Raw genomic sequence first — 25,955 nt, 5'->3', positions numbered from 1 at the left:
TGTCTTTCTGGTGGGCATGTCCACGTCTGGTGGTGTATTTTGGGGTGTCTGTGGCCTTATTATGATTTTAGGCAGCCTCTCTGCTAATGAATGGGGCTGTGTTCCTGTCTTGCTAGTTGTTTGGCATAGGGTGTTCAGCACTGTAGCTTGCTGGTCATTGAGTGATGCTGGGTCTTGATGTTGAGATGGAGATCTCTGAGAGATTTTTGCCGTTTGGTATTACGTGGAGCTGGGAGGTCTCTTGTGGACCAGTGTCCTGAAGTTGGCTCTCCCACCTCAGAGGCACGGCCCTGATGCCTGGCTGGAGCACCAAGAGCCTTTCGTCCACACGGCTCAGAGTAAAAGGGAGAAAAAATAGAAAGAAAGAAAGAAAGAAAGAGGCTATAATATAGTGAAGTCTATTCAGGTATTCAACAGATGCATCACATCAAGTTGTTTGTGGAGTTTTAATCCGCTGCTTCTGAGGCTGCTGGGAGAGATTTCCCCTTCTCTTCTCTGTTCGCACAGCTCCCGGGGTTCAGCTTTGGATTTGGACCCGCCTCTGCATGTAGGTCGCCTGAGGGTGTCTGTTCCCCGCCCAGACAGGACGGGGTTAAAGGAGCAGCTGCTTCGGGGGCTCTGGCTCACCCAGGCCGCGGGGAGGGAGGGGTACAGAGGAGGCGGGGCGAGCCTGCGGCGTCAGAGGCCGGCGTGACGTTGCACCAGCCTGAGGCGCGCAGTGCGTTCTCCCGGGGAAGTTGTCCCTGGATCACGGGACCCTGGCAGTGGCGGGCTGCACAGGCTCCCAGGAGGGGCGGTGTGGAGAGTGACCTGTGCTCGCACACGGGATTTTTGGAGGCGGCAGCAGCAGCCCCAGCGTCTCACGCCCGTCTCTGGGGTCCGCGCTGATAGCCGCGGCTCGCGCCAGTCTCTGGAGTTCGTTTAGGCGGCGCTCTGAATCCCCTCTCCTTGCGCGCCGTGAAACAAAGAGGCAAGAAAAAGTCTCTTGCCTCTTCGGCAGCTGCAGACTTTTTCCCGGTCTCCCTCCCAGCCAGCTGTGGTGCGCTAACCCCTTCAGGCTGTGTTCACGCCGCCAACCCCAGTCCTCTCCCTGCGATCCGACCAAAGCCCGAGCCTCAGCTCCCAGCCCCGCCCACCCCAGCGGGTGAGCACACAAGCCTCTCGGGCTGGTGAGTGCTGGTCGGCACTGATCCTCCGTGCGGGAATCTCTCCGCTTTGCCCTCCGCACCCCTGTGGCTGCGCTCTCCTCCGCGGCTCCGAAGCTTCCCCCCTCTGCCACCCGCAGTCTCTGCCCGCGAAGGGGCTTCCTAGTGTGTGGAAACCTTTCCTCCTTCACGGCTCCCTCCCACTGGTGCAGGTGCCGTCCCTATTCTTTTGTCTCTGTTATTTCTTTTTTCTTTTGCCCTACCCAAGTACGGGGGGAGTTTCTTGCCTTTTGGGAGGTCTGACGTTTTCTGCCAGCGTTCAGTGGGTGTTCTGTAGGAGCAGTTCCACGTGTAGATGTATTTCTACTGTATCTGTGGGAAGGAAGGTGATCTCCGCGTCTTACTCTTCCGCCATCTTCTCTCCTCCCTATGAAGCCATTTTTTTGTATCAAAGGAAAGGCCTTTCTCTGTAATGTGTGAAGAACAAAAGGATGAGAAAAGCTTGCTTAAAATATGGGGGAAAAGAAACAGCTATGAAATTGAAGAAGAAAACAAAAGCTTTGTGGCAAGTGGAGAAGATTCCACTTTACTGGAAAAGTGAAAAAATAAGTACCCAAAGTTAGAGAAAATAGCAACTCTCGAAGAGGCTGAGGTCATTGCTTTTGCAGATCAGGAACTGGGACCACATGAAATCCATCTAGTAGCAAGATATGTTACTATATCTGTGGTCACACATTTCAAGAACTTTGAAACCAGAGGTGAGTGAGGACTGACTTATAAAGAGTTGTCATCATTTTAGGGAAAAAAAGTCATTGATAATTTTAAGAGTTTTATTTTTAACCCTCACATGCAAGAAGCTACATTCACTGCTTCTCTGAAAATAGCCTTAGATTTGGGGTGGCTGTTTATTTACTTGTGTGTTTTTCAAATGGTCAGTATGCTAAAAGAAAAAATGTTACCCATTTACATAATTTTTATATGGAAGAGTGTTCTTCAGTTTTCCCTATCTACAGATGAGATTAAATGGGCATAATTTAAGGTGGGATATTTTGGTTGGGCATGAGGTATGGCTATGAAATGATGTTTTGCTTGGGACATACAACTGCTCTAAAGGCAATTCCCAAACAGAAGTTCCAAGAGGGTTTTTTTTAAAGTTCTTTAATAAAAGACTTCTTACATTATAGTCAGACCTCATGCATAGTTAATTGACTGTAATGATCCAACTTCTTTTTGAGGTATACAGTTAAAGTCTTTACAATTATTGATGATAGTTTATAAGAACAGTGGCATTAAACTTCTTGTTCTGTTCATGTTCCAGTTTTCTGACCTAAATCCTTTTTAGGTATAATACTCTAAACCCATGCTTACAAGTATGATATCTGCACTCCCTTTCTATGAATGCTTACATGCATATATTGGGTTGAACCATATGAAATAGCCATTTTTATATGTCAAACATCAGCAGTTTTATTCTGTTCTATTTATTATATACTATTTAGTCCCAAATGGGATAATTAGCTGAATAGCCAAAAATGTTTTCAAGAATTATATAAGATCTCTAGATATCACTGGAATCACTCTAGGGCCTTGTAACACTAAAAGCTAGAAATCATTTCTCTGCCCCAGGATTTCAGCTTCTTAAAGCAACATAGCTATCCAAGGAAGAAACCAGCAGTTAGAGATTTGAATTCTAAATGGGCTTCCCGGGGCTTCCCTGGTGGCGCAGTGGTTGAGAATCTGCCTGCCAATCCAGGGGACACGGGTTCGAGCCCTGGTCTGGGAAGATCCCACATGCCGTGGAGCAACTAGGCCCGTGAGCCACAACCACTGAGCCTGCGCGTCTGGAGCCTGTGCTCTGCAACAACAGAGGCTGCGATAGTGAAAGGCCCGCGCACCGCGATGAAGAGTGGCCCCCGCTCGCCGCAACTAGAGAAAGCCCTCGCACAGAAACGAAGACCCAACACACCCAAAAATAAATAAATAAAGGAAAAAAAAAAAACGAAACTCTAAATGGGCTTCCTAGCAGAAGTAAAGATTCCACAGGTAGCAAATAGAGATTTGAAGAAAACCCAGTTCCTTTCTTGACTAGATTTTCCTATTTCTTGAGTGAGGTACACCCAAAGTGAAATTCATATGTAAAATATTGCCAGTATTTTGAATGGTCAACATTTTTCCTTAATGCATGTTAAAAATACCAATGTTTTCTGTTTCAATGTCCTCTTGATGAAAAAGCGTCTATTATTTCCATGCTGTTAAGCAAAAAATACGAATCAAAACAGCCTCTAAGAAGCATAAACAGTGATTCTTCACTTAACTTTGTGAACATCTCACTGAATTGGTTATTTCCTATATAATTTCAAGCATTTCTGATTGCACCGAAGATGGTGGAACAATACAGAAGTCACTGGAAAACCAAGATGCAACTTTTAGCAAGATTATTTTAGTTCACTCCCAAGTGTTTGAGAGTCGGTCAATTTCTATCAGAGGACTTGCTTTAACCATTTCTGAAATCATTATTCGAAGCCTTTTAAATAGTGACATTTTAAAGGCAGACATTACACAAGTGGTTTCTGTAAAAGCAAAATATATTTATTGCCCAAAACCAGCTGTGGCTGACTTCAGCGATCTCTTTCAGGATCTCTTAATAGGAGTAACCCATGTTCTGTCCAAAGAAATAGGAATAAATCGTCACCTTGACAGCAAAGGAAGAAACAAATCACCGTTCACACCTAAAAGCCATAGTTTGCCCATTTGCAACAAAACCAAAACTATGAAAAGACAGATAGGTGCCAGAGGTAGGAAATCAGCTCCTACTCACCAAATTAATCAAGTAGCACAGAAAAATAAATTCTCTAGCATGTAAGTTAGACATCCTGGTTGGCAGCCTAAGAACTCATGAATTCAAAGAAGTAGTCAACAAAATTTTCAATATTGTTTTCAATTTGTTTTTGCCAGATGAATGCCCAAATTGGGATACAGATTCTGGTAAAATAGCAAGAGAAATGTTCCTATCTTCAAGTCATAGAATTCCTAGAAATAACCTAGGGCTCTCCCCCAAATCAGCTTTTCTTCTGAATGTTGTGTGTGAGAAACTTATTAGAATACTCTTGGAAGAATGCACAACCAACAACTTCCTTACAGATGGTCCTCTTTCTGATGAAATATCAACAGAATGTCAACTGTTCAACATACTTCAAAATGTAGAGGATTATTGCAGGGGAACAATGGACTATGGCTTACCAGTTGAAGGATATGACATATCAGACCTTTTGGAAAATCTGGCAGAAATAGATCAAGAATCTATGCTTAGTATTATTTCCCATAGCTTGGTAAAATCCTTAATGGAAAAATTGTCATGCAGTATACAGCAACCTCCCAGAAGTCTACCACTTACAAACAAGCATTTAGCATATAGGACAAGAGAGAGACCTCCTAGTTTCCCAAAAGCAAAAAGGCCAGAATTAAAAGAATCAAGACAGGGTAAAGACTCTGTGAGATTCATGAGTTATGACAGCAAGCCTCTGACAGGACCACTGAATAATCGTAGGGTGGTTCATTCCAAAATGCAAACCCCATTTTGTAAGCAATTTTCAGGAAAATTCCCTTCTCTACCTCCTCTTCGAAGACCAGGTAAAAAGGAATTGAATGCAACAGCCTTTCTTAACATGTGATACCCAGGAGGCATGAACACAGGAGTGTACTCTGCCACATTTCTGGAGGAAATAATTGCAGACATTTTTCTTAATCTCACCACCGCAGTGCAGGGCAAAAATGTAAATATCACTGAAGCCCAGCTCAACGAGATGAATATATTAGATGTCAACTCTGTGGTGAATGAGTTTAATAATGCTCAAGTCACTGTTGAAGAAAGGATATGTTTTCCACCAATCTATAAAGAAACTGTTAGTAAGATTGTTGACTCTGTTTATAATGATGTATTGTGGCACTATGCATTTCAAGTTACCTGTGGCAATCATCTGGCACATGCTGCCACGTCAATAGCAGAACAGATAACTAATGGCATATTTAAAGAGAGTATAGACTACCAACTCCCATTGTGCTCTGTTGGAAAGCTCATGCCTAATTCATATTACCCTCTCAAAGCTGAAAATATACTACAGAAACTTCAAAACAACCTGAGTGAACTTAATTACCAAGGTCAACATTCAACAGGCTATACTACCATCCTAACACACGCATTTTTAGAAGATGTCATCAGAAGACTATTATCTCAGCTCATTCCTCCACCCAGCGAGGCTTCATGCTTGGGAAAGAAATACTTAATGACTTCGGATTTTAATGAGATGGCCACCTATATAATAAATAAGGTTTTGTTAGCCATTTCAAAGCATAAGATTTGGCTCAATAAATATGATTGTCAGTATCTATATACAGAAAAAAACCTTCAAAATATGGTGGAGTCTGTTTATAATAATATTTTGCAGATGTCTGGCTTGCTTGCGGCAATACAGAAAAGTATAGAAAGCCAAAGCCCAATAATGGTTGACCGAATGGCCCGTCTTATTATTCAAGACATTATTGAAAATCATCTTCAACCCTTTTTGTGTGAAGAGGGCTTACCTCATTCAACGACTCCACTGGATGAAATATCAAATATGGTTAAAGAGGTTCTCAGTGAAGTCACAGGGTCACACAGACCCCAGAAGCCATCATCACTAGGTATGGACTTTTATCCTAATGCATTTGTAGAAGAAATTGTTGCCAGACTATTTTCAAAGCTCTTCGATCCAAAATATAACACTGAGTGTGATTTGGATAAAGTGACCCAAAAAATAGTAAACTCAATAAACAACCATTTTAACAAACCTAAAATATGCATTCTTCATGATGACCAAGAGCAGCCATTCCCCACTGTAGATACAGACACTGTGGATGAACTTGTCAATTCAGTTTATGAAAATGTTCTCAAACAGCATGGGCTGGCCCCTGAGGTTGATAATAAAGAACTCAAAGACAGTGATATTTTTGTGGAAAACATTACCAATTTAATCATAGCAGCCATTTCTGATTATCTTTTTCACCCACTGTTTTCTGGGGATTTGTCGGCTTCTTCCTATGCTACTTTAACAGCAGAAAACATTATTCAGAACATCTTTTGTGGCATCACTGAACCTACCCAGCCAAGCCAGCATTTATCTCCATATAACATCTTGCTGCCATACACATTTTTAGAAGACATAATCAGAGTATTATTATCTAGAATCTTTCCTTCTTCACCTAACATGGTTCTATACAGTGAAACTCCAAAAGATAGATCAGGAATTAATCGCAGTGAAATCTCTTCAAAGTTAATCAGTGATATTAGGATGAAAATTTCCCAACGTGAAATTCGATTTTCAAAAGATGAAGATGAATTAACCAAGATGGCGGAGTAGAAGGACGTGCTCTCACTCCCTCTTGCGAGAGCACCAGAATCAAAACTGGCTGCTGGTGGAGAAAAGACAGCCTCTTCAATAAGTGGTGCTGGGAAAATTGGACAGGTACATGTAAAAGTATGAAAATAGAACACTCCCTGACACCATGCACAAAAATAAACTCAAAATGGATTAAAGACCTAAGTGTAAGGGCAGACACTATCAAACTCTTAGAGGAAAACATAGGCAGAACACTCTATGACATACATCACAGCAAGATTCTTTTTGACCCAGCTCCCAGAGAAATGGAAATAAGAACACAAATAAACAAATGGGACCTAATGAAACTTAAAAGCTTTTGCACAGCAAAGGAAACCATAAACAAGACCAAAAGACAACCATCAGAATGGGAGAAAATATTTGCAAATGAAGCAACTGACAAAGGATTAATCTCCAAGATTTACAAGCAGCTCATGCAGCTCAATAACAAAAAAACGAACAACCCAATCCAAAAATGGGCCGAAGACCTAAACAGACATTTCTCCAAAGAAGATATACAGATGGCCTACAGACACATGAAAGAATGCTCAACATCATTAATCATTAGAGAAATGCAAATCAAAACTACAATGAGATATCATCTCACACCGGTCAGAATGGCCATCATCAAAAAATCTAGAAACAATAAATGCTGGAGAGGGTGTGGAGGAAAGGGAACACTCTTGCACTGTTGGTGGGAATGTAAATTGATACAGCCACTATGGAGAACAGTATGGAGGTTCCTTAAAAAACTACAAATAGAACTACCATACGACCCAGCAATCCCACTACTGGGCATATACCCTGAGAAAACCATAGGTCAAAAAGAGTCATGTACCAAAATGTTCATTGCAGCTCTATTTACAATAGCCAGGACATGGAAGCAATCTAAATGTCCATCAACAGATGAATGGATAAAGAAGATGTGGCACATATATACAATGGAATATTACTCAGCCATAAAAAGAAATGAAATGGAGGTATTTGTAATGAGGTGGATGGAGTTAGAGTCTGTCATACAGAGTGAAGTAAGTCAGAAAGAGAAAAACAAATACAGTATGCTAACACATATATACGGAATCTAAGGGGAAAAAAAAAAAAAAAAAAAAAAAAGGCCATGAAGAACCTAGTGGCAAGACGGGAATAAAGACACAGACCTACTAGAGAATGGACTTGAGGATATGGGGAGGGGGTGGGGTGAGATGTGACAGGGTAAGAGAGTGTCATGGACATATATACACTACCAAATGTAAAATAGATAACTAGTGGGAAGCAGCCGCATAGCACAGGGAGATCAGCTCGGTGCTTTGTGACCATCTAGAGGGATGGGATGGGGAGGGTGGGAGGGAGGGAGATGCAAGAGGGAAGAGAAATGGGAACATATTGTATATGTATAACTGATTCACTTTGTTATAAAGCAGAAGCTAACACACCATTGTAAGGCAATTATACTTCAATAAAGATGTTAAAAAAAAAAAAAAAAAAAAACTGGCTGCTGGACAATCATTGACAGGAAGACCCTGGACTTCACCAAGGAGGATACCCCACGTCCAAGGACAGAGGAGAAGCCACACTGAGACGGTAGGAGGGGCGCAATCAGAGTAAAATCAAATCCCATAACTGCTGGGTGGGTGACTCACAGACTGGCGAACACTTATACCACAGAAGTCCACCCACTGGAGTGAAGGTTCTGAGCCCCACGTCAGGCTTCCCAACCTGGGGGTCCGGCTATGGGAGGAGGAATTCCTAGAGAATCAGACCTTGAAGCCTAGTGGGAATTGATTGCAGGACTTTGACAGGACTGGGGGAAACAGAGACCCCACTCTTGGAGGGCACACACAAAGTAATGTGTGCATCGGGAGCCAGGGGAAGGAGCAGTGACCCTGGGGGAGACTGAACCAGACCTACCTGCTGGTATTGGGGGGTCTCCTGCAGAGACGAGTGGTGGCTCTGTTTCACCGTGGGGATAAGGACACTGGCAGCCGAGGTTCTGGGAAGTTCTCCTTGGCGTGAGCCCTCCCAGAGTCTGCCATTAACCCCACCAAAGAGCACGGGTAGGCTCCAGTGTCGGATTGCCTCAGGCAAAACAACCAACAGGGAGGGAACCCAGCCCCACCCATCAACAGTCAAGTGGATTAAGGTTTTACTGAGCTCTGACCGCCACAGCAACAGTCAGCTCTACCCACCACCAGAGCCTCCCATCAAGCCTCTTAGATAGCCTCAACCACCAGAGGGCAGACAACAGAAGCAAGAAAAACTACAATCCTGCAGCCTGTGGACCAAAAACCACAGTTACAGAAAGATAGAGAAGATGAAAAGGCAGAGGGCTATGTACCAGATGAAGGAACAAGAAAAAACCCCAGAAAAACAACTAAATGAAGTGGAGATAGGCAATCTTCCAGAGAAAGAATTCAGAATAATGATAGTGAAGATGATCCAGGACCTCGGAATAAGAATGGAGGCAAAGATTGAGAAGATGCAAGAAATGATTAACAAAGACCTAGAAGAATTAAAGAACAAACAAACAGAGATGACCAATACAATAACTGAAATGAAAACTACACTAGAAGGAATCAATAGCAGAATAACTGAGGCAGAAGAACGGATAAGTGACCTGGAAGACAGAATGGTGGAATTCACTGCTGCGGAACAGACTAAAGAAAAAAGAATGAAAAGAAATGAAGACAGCCTAAGAGACCTCTGGGACAACATTAAACGCAACAACATTCGCATTATAGGGGTCCCAGAAGGAGAAGAGAGAGAGAAAGGACCAGAGAAAATATTTGAAGAGATTATAGTCGAAAACTTCCCTAATATGGGAAAGGAAATAGCCACCCAAGTCCAGGAAGCGCAGAGAGTCCCATACAGAAGAAACCCAAGGAGAAACACGCCGAGACACATAGTAATCAAAGTGGCAAAAATTAAAGACAAAGAAAAATTATTGAAAGCAGCAAGGGAAAAATGACAAATAACATACAAGGGAACTCCCATAAGGTTAACAGCTGATTTCTCAGCAGAAACTCTGCAAGCCAGAAGGGAGTGGCATGATATACTTAAAGTGATGAAAGGGAAGAACCTACAACCAAGATTACTCTACCCGGCAAGGATCTCATTTAGATTTGATGGAGAAATCAAAAGCTTTACAGACAAGCAAAAGCTAAGAGAATTCAGCACCACCAAACCAGCTCCACAACAAATGCTAAAGGAACTTCTCTAAGTGGGAAACACAAGAGAAGAAAAGGACCTACAAAAACAAACCCAAAACAATTAAGAAAATGGTCATAGGAACATACATATCGATAATTACCTTAAACGTGAATGGATTAAATGCCCCAACCAAAAGACATAGACTGGCTGAATGGATACAAAAACAAGACCCATATATATGCTGTCTACAAGAGACCCACTTTAGACCTAGGGACACATACAGACTGAAAGTGAGGGGATGGAAAAAGATATTCCATGCAAATGGAAATCAAAAGAAAGCTGGAGTAGCTATACTCATATCAGATAAAATAGACTTTAAAATAAAGAATGTTACAAGAGACAAGGAAGGACACTACATAATGATCCAGGGATCAATCCAAGAAGAAGATATAACAATTATAAATATATATGCACCCAACATAGGAGCACCTCAATACATAAGGCAACTGCTAACAGCTATAAAGGAGGAAATCGACAGTAACACAATAATAGTGGGGGACTTTAACACTTCACTTACACCAATGGACAGATCATCCAAAATGAAAATAAATAAGGAAACAGAAGCTTTAAATGACACAATAGACCAGATAGATTTAATTGATATATATAGGACATTCCATCCAAAAACAGCAGATTACACGTTCTTCTCAAGTGCGCACGGAACATTCTCCAGGACAGATCACATCTTGGGTCACAAATCAAGCCTCAGTAAATTTAAGAAAACTGAAATCATACCAAGCATCTTTTCTGACCACAACGCTATGAGATTAGAAATGAATTACAGGGAAAAAAACGTAAAAAAGACAAACACATGGAGGCTAAACAATACGTTACTAAATAACCAAGAGATCACTGAAGAAATCAAAGAGGAAATAAAAAAATACCTAGAGACAAATGACAATGAAAACACGACGACCCAAAACCTATGGGATGCAGCAAAAGCGGTTCTAAGAGGGAAGTTTATAGCTATACAAGCCTACCTCAAGAAACAAGAAAAATCTCAAGTAAACAATCTAACCTTACACCTAAAGAAACTAGAGAAAGAAGAACAAACAAAACCCAAAGTTAGCAGAAGGAAAGAAATCATAAAGATCAGAGCAGAAATAAATGAAATAGAAACAAAGAAAACAATAGCAAAGATCAATAAAACTAAAAGTTGGTTCTTTGAGAAGATAAACAAAATTGATAAGCCATTAGCCAGACTCATCAAGAAAAAGAGGGAGAGGACTCAAATCAATAAAATCAGAAATGAAAAAGGAGAAGTTACAACAGACACCGCAGAAATACAAAACATCCTAAGAGACTACTATAAGCAACTTTATGCCAATAAAATGGACAACCTGGAAGAAATGGACAAATTCTTAGAAAGGTATAACCTTCCAAGACTGAATCAGGAAGAAACAGAAAATATGAACAGACCAATCACAAGTAATGAAATTGAAACTGTGATTAAAAATCTTCCAACAAACAAAAGTCCAGGACCAGATGGCTTCACAGGTGAATTCTATCAAACATTTAGAGAAGAGCTAACACCCATCCTTCTCAAACTCTTCCAAAAAATTGCAGAGGAAGGAACACTCCCTAACTCATTCTATGAGGCCACCATCACCCTGATACCAAATCCAGACAAAGACACTACAAAAAAAGAAAATTACAGACCAATATCACTGATGAATATAGATGCAAAAATCCTCAACAAAATACTAGCAAACAGAATCCAACAACACATTAAAAGGATCATACACCACGATCAAGTGGGATTTATCCCAGGGATGCAAGGATTCTTCAATATACGCAAATCGATCAATGTGATACACCATGTTAACAAATTGAAGAATAAAAACCATATGATCATCTCAATAGATGCAGAAAAAGCTTTTGACAAAATTCAACACCCATTCCTGATAAAAACTCTCCAGAAAGTGGGCATAGAGGGAACCTACCTCAACATAATAAAGGCCATATATGACAAACCCACAGCAAACATCATTCTCAATGGTGAAAATCTGAAAGCATTTCCTCTAAGATCAGGAACGAGACAAGGATGTCCACTCTCACCACTATTATTCAACATAGTTCTGGAAGTCCTAGCCACGGCAATCAGAGAAGAAAAAGAAATAAAAGGAATACAAATTGGAAAAGAGGAAGTAAAACTGTCACTGTTTGCGGATGACATGATACTATACATAGAGAATCCTAAAACTGCCACCAGAAAACTGCTAGAGCTAATAAATGAATATGGTAAAGTTGCAGGATACAAAATTAATGCACAGAAATCTCTTGCATTCCTATACACTAATGATGAAAAATCTGAAAGAGAAATTATGGAAACACTCCCATTTACCATTGCAACAAAAAGAATAAAATACCTAGGAATAAACCTACCTAGGGAGACAAAAGACCTGTATGCAGAAAACTATAAGACACTGATGAAAGAAATTAAAGATGATACCAACAGATGGAGAGATATACCATGTTCTTGGATTGGAAGAATCAACATTGTGAAAATGAGTATACTACCCAAAGCAATCTACAGATTCAATGCAATCCCTATCAAATTACCAATGGCATTTTTTACGGAGCTAGAACAAATCATCTTAAAATTTGTATGGAGACACAAAAGACCCCGAATAGCCAAAGCAGTCTTGAGGCAAAAAAATGGAGCTGGAGGAATCAGACTCCCTGACTTCAGACTATACTACAAAGCTACAGTAATCAAGACAATATGGTACTGGCACAAAAACAGAAACATAGATCAATGGAACAAGATAGAAAGCCCAGAGATTAACCCACGCACCTATGGTCAACTAATCTATGACAAAGGAGGCAAAGATATACAATGGAGAAAAGACAGTCTCTTCAATAAGTGGTGCTGGGAAAACTGGACAGCTACATGTAAAAGAATGAAATTAGAATACTCCCTAACACCATACACAAAAATAAACTCAAAATGGATTAGAGACCTAAATATAAGACTGGACACTATAAAACTCTTAGAGGAAAACATAGGAAGAACACTGACATAAATCACAGCAAGATCTTTTTTGATCCACCTCCTAGAGTAATGGAAATAAAAACAAAAATAAACAAGTGGGACCTAATGAAACTTCAAAGCTTTTGCACAGCAAAGGAAACCATAAACAATACGAAAAGACAACCCTCAGAATGGGAGAAAATATTTGCGAACGAATCAACGGACAAAGGATTAATCTCCAAAATATATAAACAGCTCATGCAGCTCAATATCAAAGAAACAAACACCCCAATCCAAAAATGGGCAGAAGACCTAAATAGACATTTCTCCAAAGAAGACATACAGACGGCCACGAAGCACATGAAAAGATGCTCAACATCACTAATTATTAGAGAAATGCAAATCAAAACTACAATGAGGTATCACCTCACTCCTGTTAGAATGGGCATCATCAGAAAATCTACAAACAACAAATGCTGGAGAGGGTGTGGAGAAAAGGGAACCCTCTTGCACTGTTGGTGGGAATGTAAATTGATACAGCCACTATGGAGAACAATATGGAGGTTCCTTAAAAAACTAAAAATAGAATTACCATATGACCCAGCAATCCCACTACTGGGCATATACCCAGAGAAAACCGTAATTCAAAAAGACACATGCACCCAAATGTTCATTGCAGCACTATTTACAATAGCCAGGTCATGGAAGCAACCTAAATGCCCCTCAACAGACGAATGGATAAAGAAGATGTGGTACATATATACAATGGAATATTACTCAGCCATAAAAAGGAACGAAATTGAGTCATTTGTTGAGACGTGGATGGATCTAGAGACTGTCATACACAGTGAAGTAAGTCAGAAAGAGAAAAACAAATATCATATATTAATGCATGTATGTGGAACCTAGAAAAATGGTACAGATGAGCCAGTTTGCAGGGCAGAAGTTGAGACACAGATGTAGAAAATGGACATATGGACACCAAGGGGGGAAAACTGCGGTGAGGTGGGGATGGTGGTGTGCTGAATTGGGCGATTGGGATTGACATGTATACACTGATGTGTATAAAATTGATGCCTAATAAGAACCTGCAGTATAAAAAAACAAACAAAACAACTAATACTAAACTTTCATTGGGTTATTTGTATGGAAATATGTTAATATAAATGTTTCAGACATTACATGAAATTTCTAAAAATCTTGTATTTGTATGGAAATATGTATGGAAATATGTTAATATAAATGTTTCAGACATTACATGAAATTTCTAAAAATCTTATATGTTCTGGTATAATGTTATAAGTAATAATCCTAGTTATTACTTTAAAATGTATATCTCAGAAATAACTAATTTTCTTGTCAACTGCATTATTATGAACTTTCATCAAATCTTTTACCGTGGTCATTTTTAAGTCTTTTGTCATTTACAGACAGTTCTGGGTGTACTCTGATGATTTTGCAAATATGTTCCTATAAAAGGGTTTCATCTTCAAGAAATTCATGGAAAAGACTCTGACAACTACAGGTTTCTGGTAACTGACTGTACTGATGAACTGAATGAATAAGCATTTTCAGAACTCTGATGAAAAACTGATGAACTCATAAAAGTGCTAACAAAAGATCAAGATGGAAAAAAAAAAACAACAATTAATTACATGGGACTGAGTGAACTGATGAGAATGAGTATAATTTTTGTGACTTTCTGTCTGAATTTAAAAAAAAAAAAATCCCACAATGACTCAGAGGCAAAGAATATACAAATCAATTTTCACTGCAAAGTAAAGGAGCTGTTACAGTGCAGGATTACTGGACTGAATGTCAATATTATGACATAGTATGAGTGTGTTTCATGTTTGGTAATTGCAATCATTGTTGCTTTTGTTGTGGTCATCCATGTACAATGCTTGGTGTCAGTCTATTTATCTCTTGTAAAAATAAAATACAGTGTGTGTGTGTGAAAAAAAAAAAAAGATGAAGATGAAACCGAATCTGTTTATTCAGAGGATGCTGCTCAGCGTCTCGTTGATTCCACATTCAGAAATATCTTGCAAAACTCTGGGTCTCAAGAAGCAGTTGAGCACGATAACACAAGCAGTGACAATGTTCTTATCGATAGAATAGCAGGTTTTATCATTAAAAATGTCTGTCAACAACATCTTCATCCATTTGTGTATGGGAAGTTGTCATTTCCCTCATCATATGCATACTTTGATAGTATGAGAAGAAGGCAATGTTTTTTTGCCAGTGTTTACTCCTCAGCTTTTTTGGAAGATGTGATCTCTGGGGTTTTAAGCAAAATATTCCACAGGGTATTAGGTATTGTGGAAACAAAATCACTAAGAGATTCAGAAAAAGAACTGTTGGAAACAGCTGAAAAACTCATATATTTGATAACGGAAGAATTCTCAAAAGTTCAAGTTAGCATCCTAGAAAATGCTAAGGAACAACTGTGCTTGCCCCTAGTAGATAGAGACATAGTGATAAAAATTATTGACACGGCATATAGCAAAGTTTTACAAGAATGTGAACTGGAACCTAATAAAGACCTTCTCAGTGACACCAAGACACTGGCTGAGAGGGTAACTAAAATTATCCTGGCTGAAGTTCTTGATTTCCGAATTCCTCCATATTTCATAGCAAAGCTGCCTTTTAAATCATATTCAAAACTCAATGCTGATGTTTTGATAAAGAGAGTTCATTATGCGATCAGTAAATCAAGACTCCGAAGACAGACTTGTACAATATATACCACCATATTATCATATACACATTTGGAAAAAATAGTCACTCGGGTTTTATCTCAGATATGTCCATTGAACTGCAGTGCAGAAGACCCATACCTTTCGCAGTCACACTTCAGTGACACAGTTGTGAGACTGATCGATGAAATCATGTCAATAATTTCTAAACATGCAATATGCATTATTAAAGATGGAAGTGAAAAACAAAATGTGATTTCAGAAAAAGATATCCAGGCTATGGTTGATGCCATTTATAATGACATTTCTCATTCAAATCTATACCAGTCTCTTTGAAAAGATAAAAAAGGCATTAAGTAATATACCTGTTACAAAAATAGCGAGTTATATAATAAGGGAAATATTTAACCATCATCTTGAGTCATTCTTTTTTTTTTTTTTTTTTTTTATTTTTGGCTGTGTTGGGTCTTCGTTTCCATGCGAGGGCTCCCTCCAGTCGCGGCAAGTGGGGACCACTCCTCATCGTGGTGCGCGGGCCCCTCACTATCGCAGCCTCTCCCGTTGCGGAGCACAGGCTCCAGACGCGCAGGCTGAGCAATTGTGGCTCACGGGCCTAGTTGCTCGGCGGCATGTGGGATCTTCCCAGACCAGGGCTCGAACCCGTGTCCCCTGCATTGGCAGGCGGATTCTCAACCACTGCGCCACCAGGGAAGCCCTCTTGAGTCATTCTTATCTGGAGATAAAACTCTTCCTTCAGGTACAGTGGATCAAACTTATCAACAGAGCGCAATAGATCCTAAACAAAGAGAATTATCTTTCATTGTGAATTCGGCCGTCTTTTTGGAGGAAGTAATTTCTGAGCTTTTATGCAAAATCCTTTATGTATTCTCACATAATGTCCTGGCTGCCAAAAACCCATGTAAAGCAAACGCCAATGTTACTGATATTGTTACAAGATTAGTAAAATCAATTGTGCTGGAGTTCACATCACAAATTTTAGTTGCAGATCACTTGGATGAAAATCTGTATTTTTCAGAAGGATATAAAGAAATGGTTAAAAAAACTGTCAACATTATTTATGAAAAAGTATTAGATGATTATCGATCTCTGGTTCATGTTTATAGAGCTATACAAAATGATGCTGTCAATTTGGGGGAAAAATGTATTATTTACTGTTAGGAGAAATTTATGATTATCAGGTGGAGTCATTAGTTACAGGAGAATTAGCAACTTCTTCCTATTCCTCCCTCCAAGAGGAGAACATCATCAGAAATGTACTTGACACCATCAACAATAGCCATGACTTGCCATCATGCATCACTGTATTGCCTCGTTCCCTTTTAGAAGATACGATTTACAAGCTTCTAGCACATATGTTCCCTTCATCTGAGACTGAAACAGAACCAAATGAGGAAGAGGTGCCACCAGATTATGAGTTTGTGAATAGTGCTTCAAAACTAACTGATGATATCATAACAGAAATTTCTGAACATGAGATTAGACTTGCCAAGGCAGAGGAGCATGTGGAGAGTTGGCAATTAGGGGCAATCGATAACTTCGTTGACTCCATATGTAACAATATTATTTAAAAAATTAAGTTTGAAGATGAAGTACAGAGAGATACATGCAAAAGAGGAGGCTCATTCCTCGGGAGAATAGCTGGTTTCATTATGAAGGTAATTGTGGACCACCATCTGCACCCATATTTATGTGAGGAAGAATCATTTCCCAGTGACTTACCCCAAAATGACCATGTCACTGAACTCTTGAATCCCATGAAAGAAAAAATACAGTCCTTCCCACAGGTTTCTGTATACTCTGCTGCATGTTTGGAAGATGTTGTAATTGACCTTGTTCGCAAATTTTATACTCTACCAAGTATTGCTGAAAATCCTAAGGACGAAGAGATATCAGAAAGAGATATCATGGGCCTAGCTATAAAATTTGCAAATGCCCTGATAGGGGAATTTAGGAAAAGTGAAATTAAAGTTCTAGCAAATGCTGAAAAAATGTTTTCATTTCCACTGATAGATAGAGACAAGTTGATAAAGTATCTGATTCTGTGTATGATGAGGTCATAGACATATATGGATCTAAAAATGTTCAGAAACATGATAGAAGTAACATTGTTATAGAGATGATTGCTGTTTTGGCCAAGAAGGCAATCTCTGCTTTCCAGATTCAACCACTTTTTTCGGGAAGCTGGTCTTCCACCTTCTTTTCATTTCTAGATGTGGATAGCATCATCCAAAGAGTTCAACACCTACCATATAAAACCTTTACAAAGATAAACAGAAGCTTGAAGGAGAACCCTGTTTCTTCACTAGAACAATTATCTACACTTATTCCTCTAACCTCAGACCTGAAAGACAAAATGGACACTTTGGAAATAGATGGAAGAGCACTTAATGGAAAAGAGAACTTCAAAAAGGAGAAGACACCAATGAAAACAGGCAGCATCCAGAAGCCAGTATGTACCAATATACATAGCATTATGAAGAGCGAAGTAACTACCCTAGCATCAGGGTCAGTTGGAGGTGTGCCAAAGAAAAAGAAAGAGGATGAAAAGAAAAAGGAAAGTTCAACTGGAAAAGATAATGAGAAGGTATCAAAACTCACTTCAACAACAACCAGTGTGAAAAGTAAAGATACTCAGGGGCCAGATTTGGGTACAGCACTTACAAAGAATGAAATCAAGAAGAAAGACCGTTTGGCTAGAAAAGATGAGACAGGGCAAGGTGATGAGGTATACCAAAATCTTTCACCAGCTATCGATGATACAAAAAAACAACGTTGTCCTGGAACCAGATTTTAAAATAGATGATAAAAAGAAGAGTGACAAGAAAAAAGAAATTTCATTAGGAAAAGGGGATAGACCTTTTGAATTACCATCTCTGAAATTCAAGGTGAGATATAGAGAGATCCAAAAGAAGAGAAGAGATTCCCCAGCTTACGCAGTTACAGATGACAAACAGATCTTGCATTCTAAACATGCCCAAAATGTCACTGGAATCATTTACAGAAATGTTTTAGAAATATCTTCTTTCCAAGGACCAGTGGATGACTCAAAATCCCCAAATCCTCTAGGTGATAAAGCAGCATATGTAACTCAAGCGGATGGCAAGGATTTTGCACAACCTGCTTCAATGAATTCAGCTAAACAGAATGTTCCTGCAAAAGAGGAAGAGAATGAGAAAAGTAAAGATAAAGAGATTAAAAGTACACCTAGTAAACGGGACAATCCTCAGAACCCACCAGAAAATAAACCCGGGATTTTCCCTGCTAACTTTTTAGAAGATGTTATCTCTGAAATAGTTAACAAATTGATTTTTTCTTCCTCATCGGATACAGATGATGCATGTCAAAATGTAAGCAAAGGTGTAAATCAAGCTGAGCTCTATGACACGGCTATGAAACTGACTGATTCCCTGTTAAAGGAGTTTTCAGATGCTCAAATTAAAGTATTAAACCCAGATCAAGGAAGTAGGTTCCTACCATCTGAAGATAACATTTCATCAGTTCATAAAGTATCTCTCAGGCAAAAAGAACTGTCTGTGGAAAAAAGACCTCCCAAGAAAAAGATAATTATGGATAATATACCACCCATGCATAACACAGCACCTGCAACTAAAATACCTTCTTCAGATCAGGCACCTTTTATGGCTAAAATACCATCAATCAATAAAATGTTGGTCAATAAGATTGTTCACCCCTCTATATGCAATATTTTGCAGGAATATAGATCTCAAGACTCCATCTGCGAGGACATAAAGAGTAATGTTGAAAAATTAGCAAGAAGGCTAGCTAATGCAGTAATAGAAGAAATTTTTCAGCATCAGCTAAACTTGCTACTTTATGATGAGACTCCAGATTCAGTGTGTTTGCTTCTAGAATCTAAGGAGGTTATGATAAAGGTCCATAAGGTGGCCCAAACAGCTTGCAAAGAATGTTAATCATCGCCATATACCATAATGCTGCTTTATGAATTTTTAGAAAGGATAATTTCTTCTCTTCTATCAAAAATTTTCTCAGCAGTAGCCAACGCTAAAACAGAAATATCTGAGGATAATTTGTACACAGAATTGGATTTCCTTCAAATGAAATTAGCAAGTATAGTTATAACAGAGATCTCCAAAGATGAAGATATGATTATACAGTATGTAGAATCTTTACATCCTAATGATGATGAAATTATTCAATTAGTGGTTCAGACTATTTATAATAATCTTTTGCAACAATTTGGATCTCAAGAGAGCATACAGAAGTGTGTCAGCAGTGGTTGCAAAATCCTTTCAGAAGGCATAGTTAATTTAGTTGTACAAGAAGTGACCAGAAATCAGTTACAGAACTATTTTTCTGGAGAACTAACGCCACTTCAGTGTACAGAAGTTGACAGTGTTGTTGAAAATATCCTTAAAGATGTTATCCAAACCACTGAAATTCCCCAGCCTCAGCCATCACAGGCTTACAAACTGCCTTTTAACATAACAGAAGAAATTGCTATAAATTTTTTGTCAAAGCTTCTATTTAAGTTTCCAAAAGCGGATAAGGAACAAAACAATTCTCTAAATGCTGAAATGCAAAAAATAAGCTCAAAAATCTTAAATTCATTCCAAGAATATCTCTCTAGAAGTCAGATTACAGTAGTACCACAGGTCAAAGAATCATCCACTGTATCTTTAGCAGACAGTGCGACTATTGAAAAAGTAGTTACTTCTGTTTATAACACTGTTTTAAAGCACTCTGGCTCCCATATTTCAGTGTATAAAGATTTAATGGGTAAGAGCAATGTCCTCTCTGATATAATAGGATTTTTAATGGTGAAGGAAATTTCCAATTCAGAATTTCATCCTCAAGTAGAGGAAGAAACATCAAGTTCAGGGTTAGCTTTGGAAGCTGTCAAAATTATGGAAAAGGTGGTTAAGATTATTGATGATCTTAATTCAAAGAAAAAAACTTCATCCAAAAAAGAGGCTGTATTAGATGACAGGTTTTTAGAGGAAACACTTGCCTTGTTCTTGGCTAAACTAGTAAAGTTGCCAAGTGCCTCAAGCAAAGATGTTAAAAACTTATCAAAGCCTGAGTTAAATAAAATTGCATCTCAATTGACAAAATCCGTGACAACTGAAATTTCCAGAAAAAACATTAGTATTGCAGCTGCTAATCCTGAAGAAAAATGTTTAAATCCAGAAACTATAGAAATTATTTCTCAGATGGTCGATTCTGTTTATAATCATGTACTACAACAATCTGGAACACATGAAGAACTTTATCATGACATGAAAGGTACAAACCACATCTTTCCTAAAGAGGTGGCTTCTTTAATAATCAGGAAAGTTTCCAATTGGCCATTAGAAACAATTAGCCCAGAAGATTCACATGCTAATCTCTTTGGCGATCTGGATGTTGGTCGAATTGTTGAAAAGGCGCATGAGCATGCTGTCAAAATGGAACCTGAGCTAGAGCAAAAAGGGTTAGATCAAGGTTTAAGGCCCTCCCAGAGTCTGCCATTAACCCCACCAGCCCAGGTAGGCTCCAGTGTTGAGTTGCCTCAGGCAAAACAACCAACAGGGAGGGAACCCAGCCCCACCCATCAACAGTCAAGTGGATTAAAGTTTTACTGAGCTCTGACCGCCACAGCAACAGTCAGCTCTACCCACCACCAGAGCCTCCCATCAAGCCTCTTAGATAGCCTCAACCACCAGAGGGCAAACAGCAGAAGCAAGAAAAACTACAATCCTGCAGCCTGTGGACCAAAAACCACAGTTACAGAAAGACAGACAAGATGAAAAGGCAGAGGGCTATGTACCAGATGAAGGAACAAGAAAAAACCCCAGAAAAACAACTAAATGAAGTGGAGATAGGCAACCTTCCAGAAAAAGAATTAAGAATAATGAGAGTGAAGATGATCCAGGATCTCGGAAAAAGAATGGAGGCAAAGATTGAGAAGATGCAAGAAATGATTAACAAAGACCTAGAAGAATTAAAGAACAAACAAACAGAGATGACCAATACAATAACTGAAATGAAAACTACACTAGAAGGAATCAATAGCAGAATAACTGAGGCAGAAGAACGGATAAGTGACCTGGAAGACAGAATGGTGGAATTCACTGCTGCGGAACAGACTGAAGAAAAAAGAATGAAAAGAAATGAAGACAGCCTAAGAGACCTCTGGGACAACATTAAACGCAACAACATTCGCATTATAGGGGTCCCAGAAGGAGAAGAGAGAGAGAAAGGACCCGAGAAAATATTTGAAGAGATTATAGTTGAAAACTTCCATACCATGGGAAAGGAAATAGCCACCCAGGTCCAGGAAGTGCAGAGAGTCCCAGGCAGGATAAACCCAAGGAGAAACACGCCGAGACACATAGTAATCAAAGTGGCAAAAATTAAAGACAAAGAAAAATTATTGAAAGCAGCAAGGGAAAAACGACAAATAACATACAAGGGAACTCCCATAAGGTTAACAGCTGATTTCTCAGCAGAAACTCTGCAAGCCAGAAAGGAGTGGCATGATATACTTAAAGTGATGAAAGGGAAGAACCTACAACCAAGATTACTCTACCCGGCAAGGATCTCATTTAGATTTGATGGAGAAATCAAAAGCTTTACAGACAAGCAAAAGCTAAGAGAATTCAGCACCACCAAACCAGCTCCACAACAAATGCTAAAGGAACTTTTCTAAGTGGGAAACACAAGAGAAGAAAAGGACCTACAAAAACAAACCCAAAACAATTAAGAAAATGGTCACAGGAACATACATATCGATAATTACCTTAAACGTGAATGGATTAAATGCCCCAACCAAAAGACATAGACTGGCTGAATGGATACAAAAACAAGACCCATATATATGCTGTCTACAAGAGACCCACTTTAGACCTAGGGACACATACAGACTGAAAGTGAGGGGATGGAAAAAGATATTCCATGCAAATGGAAATCAAAAGAAAGCTGGAGTAGCAATACTCATATCAGATAAAATAGACATTAAAATAAAGAATGTTACAAGAGACAAGGAAGGACACTATATAATGATCAAGGGATCAATCCAAGAAGAAGATATAACAATTATAAATATATATGCACCCAACATAGGAGCACCTCAATACATAAGGCAACTGCTAACAGCTATAAAAGAGGAAATTGACAGTAACACAATAATAGTGGGGGACTTTAACACCTCACTTACACCAATGGACAGATCATCCAAAATGAAAATAAATAAGGAAACAGAAGCTTTAAATGACACAATAGACCAGATAGATTTAATTGATATATATAGGACATTCCATCCAAAAACAGCAGATTACACGTTCTTCTCAAGTGCGCACGGAACATTCTCCAGGATAGATCACATCTTGGGTCACAAATCAAGCCTCAGTAAATTTAAGAAAATTGAAGTCATATCAAGCATCTTTTCTGACCACAACGCTATGAGATTAGAAATGAATTACAGGGAAAAAAACGTAAAAAAGACAAACACATGGAGACTAAACAATACGTTACTAAATAACCAAGAGATCACTGAAGAAATCAAAGGGGAAATCAAAAAATACCTAGAGACAAATGACAAAGAAAACACGACAATCCAAAACCTATGGGATGCAGCAAAAGCAGTTCTAAGAGGGAAGCTTATAGCTATACAAGCCTACCTCAAGAAAAAAGAAAAACCTCAAGTAAACAATCTAACCTTACACCTAAAGGAACTAGAGATATGGGGAGGGGAAGGGTAAGATGTGACAGGGTAGGAGAGTGTCATGGACATATATACACTACCAAACGTAAAATAGATAACTAGTGGGAAGCAGCCGCATAGCACAGGGAGATCAGCTCGGTGCTTTGTGACCACCTAGAGGGATGGGATGGGGAGGGTGGGAGGGAGGGAGATGCAAGAGGGAAGAGAAATGGGAACATATTGTATATGTATAACTGATTCACTTTGTTATAAAGCAGAAGCTAACACACCATTGTAAGGCAATTATACTTCAATAAAGATGTTAAAAAAAAACAAAAGAAGAAGAAGATGTGGCACACATATACAATGGAATATTACTCAGCCATAAAAAGAAACGAAATTGAGTTATTTGTAGTGAGGAGGATGGACCTAGAGTCTGTCATACAGAGTGAAGTTAAGTCAGAAAGAGAAAAACAAATACCGTATACTAACCCATATATATGGAATCTAAAAAAAAAAATGGTCATGAAGAACCTAGGGGCAAGACGGGAATAAAGACGCAGACCTACTAGACAATGGACTTGAGGATATGGGGAGGGGGAAGGGTAAGCTGGGACAAAGTAAGAGAGTGGCATGGACATATATACACTACCAAACGTAAAACAGATAGCTAGTGGGAAGCAGCCGCATAGCACAGAGAGATCGGCTCGGTGCTTTGTGACCACCTAGAGGGGTGGGATAGGGAGGGTGGGAGGGAGGGAGATGCAAGAGGGAAGAGATATGGGAACATATGTATACATATAACTGATTCACTTTGTTATAAAGCAGAAACTAACACACCATCGTAAAGCAATTATACTCCAATAAAGATGTTAAAAAATAATAATAATAAAATAAAATAAACCAAAAAAAAAAAGAAAATAGGGTAGGATTAAGGCCTACAGAAACAGTGGAAATGGCTGGACAGTGTTAAGTTGTACTGATGCCCTGCAGCAGGGTAGTGAGAAATGGATGAGAGTTAGTAAGTAGCTAAAGGCTAAGTGTGAGAGCCAGAGGGCCTCTGTGGAGCTTCCAAAAAGGTCGTTAGTTCCTGCAGTGGAGGAGTGGACACAGCAGAGCAACAAAGAGGCCATAAGAGTTGCAGAACTCCAGGGAGATTAAATACTCAATATTTAACATGTGGCAGGTCTGCTTTGCTGCAGTCAGGGCCACATGACTTCATGTGGTTGTTAAACCCTGAGGCCCTGAAGCACGGGGTAGGAACATCTGGCCAGACATCCCTGAAAGTGTTGGCTCTGCAGACACCCCCACCCGGCCCTCAGTTTGCAGAGGGAACCACTCTTCCCAAATAAGAGCTAGCATACCCCATGCTGGAAGATGCTACAGCAGCTGCTCCCCCCACCAGGCAATCGGTCCCACCCCGTCCCCCAAGGAGCTGTGTCCAGCCTCTCTCCTGGTTATCAAACTGATAACTAGGATTAAATTCCAGCTTTACCTGGCTGGGGAAGTACCGGGCCTAATAAAGGAGAGAGTATACACCAAAAAGCTGCAAGAATTAACTGGCAGGTACTGACAGGAACCAAGGAAACACTGGGTTTGCCTTTCAAGGGTGCTGTATCAAGAAGGCCAGAAAAGCAAGAATTCAGACTTGGGAGCACTTTCTCAGTATACAGGATTTAACCCCCTCCCTGGCAAGGACTGCTGGGGGTGAGCAGTCTCTACTAAGGTGGCTCTTAGAGGACTGGAGAAAGTGCTGGCCACCACTAAGCAAAGTAGAAACACCTGAGCTGTCCTGGCAAGGGACCAAAGAAGGAATGAAAAGGCCGAGGTGGGGAGGTATGCTGGAGTGGAGAGATTACATGAAGTCAAAAACCTCACCAGAGGGTAGTGTTCCACAGGGGGGCCCAGAAGACATCCCATTCACCGAGGCCATCAGGAACACACTGGTGAAAGGGGCACCAGCATCACTAGGTTCAGAAGTGGCCTCCTCTGCAGGCCAGGGATGGCAGTAAGAGACCATCACAGAGCTGCAGCCCCAGAGTAAGGCACCCAGGTAGAGGTGCTTATCCACCAGAAGCCAGGAGGCCACAAATACCAAAATGAACCACACGGTCTGAAGGGCAGCCAAGGGGGCTTTACCCAAAGGGACTCGTGGAGATGGCACGAATGGACCATGGTGTCCCTAGAAGCAATACAGAGAGCCAACAAGGGTATCACTCAAGATCTACAAGCTGAAAAAGAGTGGAGAAACAGGGGATTGAGGGAGGTTCCTCAGGCAAAGTGTGAAGATTTCTGCATCACATGTTAACACCCATCAGAAAACATCTATCACAGAAGAGGCACTGAACCACCAAGCAGATACAATGACTCAGCCAGGTGCAGGGGCCTTCATCAGTTACCACACAACTGGCATGATGGACACATAAGACGAGGGGCCACAATGGCTGATGGAGGCCCAACAGCAAGGATTCCTGCTTACCAAGGCTCATCTAGCGGGACTCCTCTGACAGGTGTCTTTGGCTCAAGGGCTCACCACTGGTCTTGCTGAAATATTCTTAGAACTCCACAGCAGTGTAGGACTTTTCCTACACAACTTCCTTCATTCCTTCCCTTTCTTCTCCAAGAAGTTAGACCTACATCATTGTCTGACAGCTTTCCCAGACTCCTCCAGCTCCCTCTCCATTTTCCTTCATGGGCATCCCAACCCCAAAATTTCTTGCACATCTAATCTAGGACCCATACTAACACACCACGTAACCTAACTTAGTGCACTCACTATTAAAGCTCTAGTCCTCTGTTTTACAGGGTCACAAATTCCACTTTAATAATTCA

The 25,955-nt window shown here is 40.0% G+C and overlaps 1 protein-coding gene across 1 annotated transcript in view; it reads left to right on the top strand.

Moving 5' to 3' along the window:
- Positions 1-23,004, top strand: part of LOC309652184 (fibrous sheath-interacting protein 2-like) — an 84,680-nt gene extending 61,676 nt beyond the window's left edge. The window contains 14 exon segments of the mRNA XM_082445693.1: positions 1,581-1,743; positions 1,747-1,903; positions 3,345-3,458; positions 3,461-3,989; positions 3,991-4,813; positions 4,817-6,515; positions 14,718-15,772; positions 15,774-15,859; positions 16,153-16,583; positions 16,586-17,025; positions 17,029-17,476; positions 17,479-18,223; positions 18,225-19,389; positions 19,393-23,004. Coding sequence (XP_082301819.1) covers positions 1,581-1,743; positions 1,747-1,903; positions 3,345-3,458; positions 3,461-3,989; positions 3,991-4,813; positions 4,817-6,515; positions 14,718-15,772; positions 15,774-15,859; positions 16,153-16,583; positions 16,586-17,025; positions 17,029-17,476; positions 17,479-18,223; positions 18,225-19,389; positions 19,393-21,063 — 9,526 coding nt within the window. The 3' untranslated portion in view covers positions 21,064-23,004.
- Positions 23,005-25,955: the final 2,951 nt, after the last annotated feature.

The sequence above is a fragment of the Balaenoptera physalus genome (genome assembly GCF_965194825.1).
Source record: "Balaenoptera physalus genome assembly, chromosome: X".
Taxonomy (NCBI): domain Eukaryota; kingdom Metazoa; phylum Chordata; class Mammalia; order Artiodactyla; family Balaenopteridae; genus Balaenoptera; species Balaenoptera physalus.
Note: the sequence above shows the minus strand (reverse complement) of the source record. Positions and strands in the feature narration are given on the sequence as shown.